Source organism: Camellia sinensis, chromosome 15, assembly GCF_055761805.1.
Source record: "Camellia sinensis isolate YWXY chromosome 15, ASM5576180v1, whole genome shotgun sequence".
Lineage (NCBI taxonomy): Eukaryota > Viridiplantae > Streptophyta > Magnoliopsida > Ericales > Theaceae > Camellia > Camellia sinensis.
In genome coordinates, this window is record NC_138975.1 from 7,670,346 (window position 1) to 7,678,345 (window position 8,000).

Consider the following 8,000-nt stretch of genomic DNA (forward strand, 5'->3'; position numbering starts at 1 on the left):
AAATACATAATTTTATTTTGAATCATAAATTATCATAATTCTATTAAAAAACGATATTACATAACCTATAATACAAAAATACATAACATGATGTATATGAAATTTACAATCGCATTAGGAATTCAAGCCAGCCTCAACAAATAGCCACGTAAATCTTTAAATTGATTTTTCATAAACAAAACAATTTGTTTGTGTTTTATAGACGTTTTGTTGATATTTAAAACACAAATTTTCTATTAGGAAAAAAATTGATTCAATAAAGCGTCTTTTATTATTTTTTAGTGAGTTAAAATATTTATGTAAAAATATCAAATGTGATGAAAGAATTGGGAGTAAACTTTTTGATAATTAATTTACAATTTTTTTAATAATAAGCCTTGTTTTGGCAATTGATTATAATAATTAAAAAGTAAGGAAAAAAATCTACAAAAAAGTCAATTATTATTATTAATTTTTTGCATGTTTTTTAGTAAGAAAATTTAAAACAAACTAAAATAGTCAATTTTTCAAAACAACTTTAAGTTATTTTTTATACTATGTGAAAACCATTTTTAAATATTTTATTTACATTTTATTTAACAAAATGTTTTTTTAAAAAAATGATATAAAAGTTCATTTTTATATCCACTTTCTAAATTTAATAATAGACAAAATAGGCTATTGGCTCCGTTTTTTAGCCATTGGCTCCGTTTGGGAAGAGTTATTTGACATAAAATGTTTTTTGCATGTTTTTTAGCCATTGGCTCCATTTGGGAAGAGTTATTTAGGGTTTTTTTTGACTATTTTAGTTATAAAAGATAAAATAGATTATTTTAGTCACAAAAACCAAAATATCACATTCAACTCATAATCATTACACTATTCTCTCATAAAAAAAGTCAAAAAAGTTAAAAATTCAAAAAATCCTTCTAAAACCAAACTTTTTAACCCAAGCTAAAATAGTTAAAAAAGTGAAAAAATTAAAAAGCCAACCCACTTTTCAAACGCCAGCATTGGATGTGTATAAGATATGATATGTTAATAGTCAGAGAAAATGTGAAAGAAATAGTTATCTTAGATATTGTAAAGTAGAATGACATCATTAAATTTAAAAAATAATCTAAATTTTGATTTTGAATACTCATAAAAATAATAAAATGTAGGTGAAAACAAATTAAAAGAGAGGAGGGGAGAGGCAGCCAACACATGAGACAGTACACGAGAGGTAGGAGGTAGCTGTCCTATGTGGGCTCAGCCCATCATATAACCCATAATTAAAGAAATTATTTAAGATTCATAAACAATTCTTTTATAATATTATTTAATTTTTAATTTGACATTATTCAATTATTATATGTAAGAAGTAGGAGTCTTATGTGGTCTCAGTTCATCATGCAGCACATGATAAAGAAAAATATTGAAGATTCCCAAATTTTTTTTATTTTTTTATTTTTTCACGACAAAATTTACAATGATGAGACATAAACGTCAATTTTTAATTTGTGATTATTAAATTATATAGAATTTATCTTGCTTAACCTATAATTGCGATTCAAGGTTTGAAATTTAGAAATTATAATATTGTGTTTAGCTGAGAAATTTAAAGAGATATTTAGAAATGAAAAAGAAAAAGGAGTATGAAACTAAATAGTTGTTTGAAATGTGTGATATAAGTGTATTTTTTGACTTTTTTGTTAAAAAAATAGAGAAAAAAGATGTATGTTTAAAATAATTTTTTGACTTTTTATAAAAAAAGATGTGTAATAAAATATTATTGTAAAATCAAAATAACCATTTTATCCTTTTGACTTTTTAACTTTTAACTTTTTGACTTCTAGGTAATATAATTCAAAAGGCAAAATAATAATTTTGCCCTAGTAATTTCCCTATAAACTACCCTTAAATAGTATTAGTTTTTTTATTTTTTTAATAATTTTTTAACTTTTTAATTTATTCCAAATAATACCTAAATGAAATATAAATATATTTTATTTATTTATTTATTTATTTTCTTTTTAAATCCCCTAACAAATACGGTATAATGCTACATTCATAATTAAAGGGGTGGATAGCGATAGAAATGAATGGAATCGATGATGGTCAATGAGGGGTCATAGTGTGGGTGTAGGGTCCACAGTGGTCACACGTGACATCCTTTTCTTCCTATTAATAAGAATCCTCAACTCTCTGTTGCTGCCGACACTATTTTCTCATTCATTTCCCACTAAATAAAATAAAAAATAGAAAAAATCATCACCGACACATAATAAATCAGTTTGAGTTAAGAAAAAAGGGAAGTCATCAGGGCACACCCGAGGCTCAGGTTCGTAGTCCTGATTTACTCCAACTTATAAAAAGAGACGTATCGTCGAGGTACCAGTAACGTCACCTATCACCTATGGTTATGTTTGATTCACGACATTAACAATAAGGTATTAATAATTCTATCAAATTAGTGTGGTATTAACTATCCCACCCCTACCCCATTACTAATAATCTTATAAATTTATTGAATTAATTATCCATTAAATTAATAATCCTAAACCAAAATGTCAAAACAAATGATTGAGCCCACGAATTAATAATTCCAATCCCATGTTTTAATCCTTCCAATCAAATTTTTATAAAAAAAATTTGATTCAGAGAAATTTATGTCCAATTCAGAGAAATTTCGACTTAACTCAGAGAAATTTTAGTCCTGACATAAATTTCATCGATGAGCCTTAACTAATAAAAAAAATATTAAACCTCTCCTACTACACAAAGTTGAAGAAGAATATTTCACTAATTTTTCCTAATTTAAACATAGAATCGAATATACAATGAAGAGATATTTATAATTTTAAAACTAACCATAAAAATATTATCCTCATCTAATTTAGACTACTTAGACATGACCGTAGTTTATTTCTAATATTTCTCCAAAAATTAACCACTGCTCAAATGCCCAAACATAATAGTGCAAGGAGTACATGGATACAATTTTTTGAATCTTCAATCAAATAAAATGGCTAAGCCAATCAAATAGATATATAACTGGTGCAAATTTACATATTAGTTACATGTAATGTAATCTCAGGGAAACCAAATGGCTAAGCCTTGATGGTTTCTTTGAATACAAAGATGAGCTAATCTAATATAAACACAAACCACACTTTAATCCACAATACAAAGAAAATTAAACAAATGAAAAAAAAATAAAAATACCCTCTGTCCTTACATTATAATAACAAACAACATCACCAATTAAAGAACCAAATAAGTGGAAGAGAAAGAAGAACATTTACGATGATGACAACAATGATGGCCTAATGTTGAAGATTGGCCTATATGTCACAATTTACCCAAAAAATTATAGCAAGATCAAAGGCCAATCGATGAACGAAAATGGGAAAAAAATAAAAATAAAAAATCTATATGCGCAATTGTGAGTGAGAAGAAAAGAACTTATTTTGGAAATTGCAGGCCGGTTAGCTTTCACCTGCATGGGGCACCAAAGGCAGAGGATTAACTGAACACCTTAAATAAATAGGCCGGTATGAATTTCGCAGCTTCAAACTGATAGAATTTATTTTTATCTACTTTTTTTTCTTTTCCTTTTTCTTTTTCCCTAGTGTCAGCTCAACTTACTTGTTCACCAATAAGGTCGAGACCCACAAGGAGGAACGACACACCTTGGAAAAGCAAGAAGTAGAAGTGTACACCTTGAGCTGATAAAAGGCTCCTGAGCGCTGCAGTGAGTAACAAGAACGCCAAGGCAAGCTCTTTCTTGAATATCTTGTTCATTTTCTTCTTTGGTGGTTTGGGAACTGCTTCTTGATGCTCTTTCAATTTGTTGAGTTCAGAGAGCCCGCTATCAGATGCGCCACGAGAGAGCTGTGGGTGATTCATTGCCTTAGTTACCCTCTCTTCTGCGGCCAGTAGGTCAGGCTCTGATGCCCGACCTGCCTTTTTTGTGACCACCCATTCGTAGGAGCTTCCCAATTGGAAGAGTCCAGATACCATAGCATTGAATTTGGTCACGGACATTGTGTTCTCAAATAGAAGGTATGGGGCAACAAATGGGAATGATCTTGGTGATGGAAGAATGCTTAGGAATGACATGAATACGGGGACGTAACAAATAACCCAGATGGGTAGCTCGGCTTCAGGAACAAACATGGTTAAAGGAAGAATGATGCAAAACAATGTGAACGAATAGAATGGGAGGATGAGTTTCCTCAAGAGAAAGAATAGTAGAATTAAGTTTGCTTTATTCCAAAATGATATCTGCAATACCATGGCAAGAAGCAAAATTTAGAGACACCAGATCAAGAAATCTACATAGAAAGGAAAGCAAGACACAAAAAGCGAAGTGAGGCGAACCTTAGAAGTAATGATGGATGGAAGGCACAACCGAAAGAGGTGCATTGGACCCGAATGCCAACGATGTTGTTGTTTCTTGTAAGCTTCATATGACTCGGGAACTTCACAAAGTACCTGAAAATTAGTTCCATATACACAACATTATGCAATATTCTCCAACTTCAAGAGACGCTTTAGATTGTACCCAACTTATCTTGTGGGAGTTTCCAAAAGTATTCAAATTCTTTTGAATTCATATGATTATCAACATTTCAGGATTGTCAAAAAGTAATTAATATGATACTAGTATTCAAATTGTGAAAAAAAAAAAAAACAATTGACAAGAAATTACCTTGACATCATTAAGGAAAATGAATTTCCAGCCGTTAAGATGAGCGCGAACAGCAATGTCCATATCCTCTACGGTTGTCCTCTCAAGCCAGCCACCAGAGTCTTCCAATGCTTTGATTCTCCACACACCGGCAGTCCCATTGAAACCAAAGAAATTGAGAAAGACTCCATTTACCTGTTGCTCCACCTCAAAGTGGAAGCACAAATTAATGTTTTGTAACCGCGTCAATAGATTTTCATCCTTGTTCACAAACGCCCACCTAGCTTGAACCAAACCCAACTCTGGATTGTCCTACAACACAAAATGAACGAGTGAGACAACCTCCAACAAGACGGGAACTCATTGGGAAAACCAACATGAATACTACATGGTACCCACCTTAAAATGTGGAATTGTCTGTGTGAGGAAATCGGAATTTGGTTGGAAATCAGCATCAAAGATTGCGACAAACTCGTACGCCTTGACATAGTCACAATTCATTGCGGATTTAAGGTTTCCGGCTTTATAACCGGTTCTAACCAATCGATGCCGATAGATAATGTTGACACCCTTTTGGCTCCACTTGGAGACCTCTTCCTTGATTAACCACTGAATGCTTTCATCATCAGAGTCGTCAAGAACTTGAATCAACAATCGGTCTTTCGGCCAATCAAGTTCGCAAACTGCCGAAATAGATTGTTCATATACCTACAAATGTCAATACCAGTGTCATCATCATCATCATCACTATCGCGAAGAACTTGAATGCCAATTGTCATGGCACTGCCGAACTTTTATTTCATTCTATCATTTTCTACTGTTAATGTCACTTTTACTATAAAGTGTCAATTTACAAACAAATTGGATAGTGAGCTTAAACTTACATGTTCCACAGAAAAATAATAATCTTAAAAAAAAGATCTAATCAAGAAAAAAACAACTCAAGTGCTGCAATCAATTCTTATAAGCTATATACTTACCTCTCTATCACTTTCTAGTGTTGTTACTTCTACTACTCAAATTGGTACTCACAAACTTGAATAGTGAGCTTAAACTACTTGATTAAAGAAACAAAAAGACAATTCAAGATCTAATCAAGAAAATTCTTGCAATACTTACTTCTCTCTCATTACACATTGGAATCTGGACAAGAACCCTGGGATAGTTACATTCAGGGCTCTCCACATCCTCTGATTTAAATGGATCCCCATTGATTTGTGGCTTGATCTTCTTGTACTTGATCCAGAAGCAGCCTAGACAAAGTACAAGCCTGTCGGCGGATTGAATCAAGAAGAGAACAACACAGAAGCTAGAGAGGGCTTGAATTGGAGGAGCTATGTAGTTTTCACGGAAATTCAACCAAGTAACATACACAGTGTGGAGCCAACCTTGAATCTCCAAGGTTTGTGGGATGTGCAAATTGGGGTTTTGGAAATACGGCCAACCTTTGAAGTGGGCAATCACTTCAAATGCAAGAAATGCAAGAGCAGTCACTAAGAAAGCTAAAATGACCCTAAACAATAGCTTTCCTTTCCCAGATTTTTCATTTTCCACTGTCACACCTTGCCTTAGTATCAATCTTTTCTTGATGGCACCAAGCAATGCCCACAGAGCATTGCCGAGCCACGCGACGCAACCGACAGCTTGGTGAGCTTTGAGAAGCAAAACCCATGTGAATTGCTTAGCATTCTTGCCCCTATCCTTGTCTACTGGCCGGAATGCAGAGTCAGGCCCATCGATTTCGACTACAGAGTAATTAGGGTTCTCCATGGTTACAACCACTGGAGTTCCCTTTCTTGTGTCCTTTTGCCACCACTTGCTTGGAGGCATTTTTTCAGAGTCAAAATTGAACTCAATTCACACTCACAATGACAAATTTTCTAAAAAAAACAATGGACTCTGAATCCAATGAATTAACAAAAGAAGGTCAAGAAGATGAACAGGGCATCATTTAGAAGCCAGATCTTAAAAAAATGAAGAAACTCATAAACCCATTTGAGGGAGATTGGAAGTTGGAGCTCAAAACCCCCCTCAACTCTACAATGAGTTCAGAACCCAGATATCAAATCTTGAAAAACTAACCCCCCCAAAACAAAATATTAAAAGGCAGATCCACTGGTGAAGGATTTAAAACCCCACCTCATGTCTCTTGCATTCCACACCCAAATGCAGCAAAGAAAAAGCCAGATTGAAGAGTGGGGGTGTGAGTGGGTGAGTAGGGTGTGTGGGGTTCTTTCTTGCTACTTCCAAAAAGCTCTCCAAGTTAACCTAAGATTGTGGAAATTACCAATATGGGGAAAAGCTTGATGAGCTTATAAAACCCTAATCCATGGGCTATATTGTCAAGAAAACAATAAAATCCAAACACACACCTTCACTTTTAACTTTCTTATTAATATTACCATGGGGGTGTGGACTGGAATGGACTGGATAGAATAAATTCTATTGGGAGCAAAAATTTAATAATAATTAGCAAAAATAAGAAAGATATTAAAGGAAATAAAAGTGATAAACTGAGAGAACCCATTAACAAGAAACTACCAGAGCATGTGAGAATGAAGAGATACAGCTTTTATCTTTTTAAAGAAAGAGCACTTTCTTTTCTATTCTTTGTTTTTTGGGTAGAAAAGAAAGGGTTTGAACTGTGAAGAGAAGTTGCGGAAGTGACAGTCAAAGATGGGCTTCTCTTTGAGGTTAAAAATAAAAAGATTACAAAACAAGTTAACCTAAGTTAAATTAATCAGCGAAACATAATTATTACTAAAGGACAAGTTAATAGATCGAGAAAGAATAACTACACAAAATGCAGATCCCAAGTAAAAACTGGCTTTCAGCATCTCCAATAATGAGCTAAATTGGGACTTTTTATCTTGTGCCCGTGCAAAATCATTTCTAATCAAATTTGTGAAGGGCAAATGTGGAAAGTTTATTAGAAGTTAGTTTTTAATTTTTAATTTATTTTTGGTCATATTGTTTTTTGTATTTTTTATAAAAAAGAATAAAAAATAAAAAAATTAACTTTTAATTAACTTCTCAAATCATTCTAAAATCATGTGTTGAAATGTAGTACATGATAGAAAGTGATATAAAATCCTTTTGGCTTCGTTTGTTTAGGGGTTAAATAGATGCGAGGAGATTAGGATGGAGGTAGGGTTAGTGTTGTGTTTATTTGTAGAGTTGGGGAGGAGATTATGATGGAAGATATGATATAGATAGAGATTGGAAGGAGGATTGAGATGGAGGTGGAGATTGTATTAGAAAAATAGTGAGGAGATTAGAAATTTTTTATTTTTTTTATTTTTTATATATTGGGATTTTTTTAAAAATATTAATGTTTAATTTTTTA

General features: G+C 32.7%; 1 protein-coding gene across 1 annotated transcript; it reads right to left on the minus strand.

The window, feature by feature from the left end:
- Positions 1 to 2,996: 2,996 nt before the first annotated feature.
- On the minus strand, positions 2,997 to 7,428 carry LOC114304365 (putative xyloglucan glycosyltransferase 5). The gene is made up of 5 exons (XM_028249524.2): positions 5,774 to 7,428; positions 5,054 to 5,362; positions 4,676 to 4,966; positions 4,345 to 4,458; positions 2,997 to 4,248 (listed from the first exon to the last, which is right to left on the minus strand). Exons 1-5 carry the CDS (start codon positions 6,482 to 6,484, stop codon positions 3,601 to 3,603), a joined length of 2,073 nt encoding a protein of 690 aa, XP_028105325.2. The 5' UTR covers positions 6,485 to 7,428; the 3' UTR covers positions 2,997 to 3,600.
- Between the last annotated feature and the right edge of the window lie 572 nt (positions 7,429 to 8,000).

Excerpts from the sequence above, each read along its gene's own strand:
- LOC114304365 (XM_028249524.2), bottom strand. The coding sequence starts at position 6,484 with ATGCCTCCAAGCAAGTGGTGGCAAAAGGACACAAGAAAGGGAACTCCA. Across the intron at positions 5,363-5,773 it reads CAATGTGTAATGAGAGAGAA|GTATATGAACAATCTATTTC; the intron begins GTAAGTATTGCA and ends TGACATTTGTAG. Across the intron at positions 4,967-5,053 it reads AGACAATTCCACATTTTAAG|GACAATCCAGAGTTGGGTTT; the intron begins GTGGGTACCATG and ends TTTGTGTTGTAG.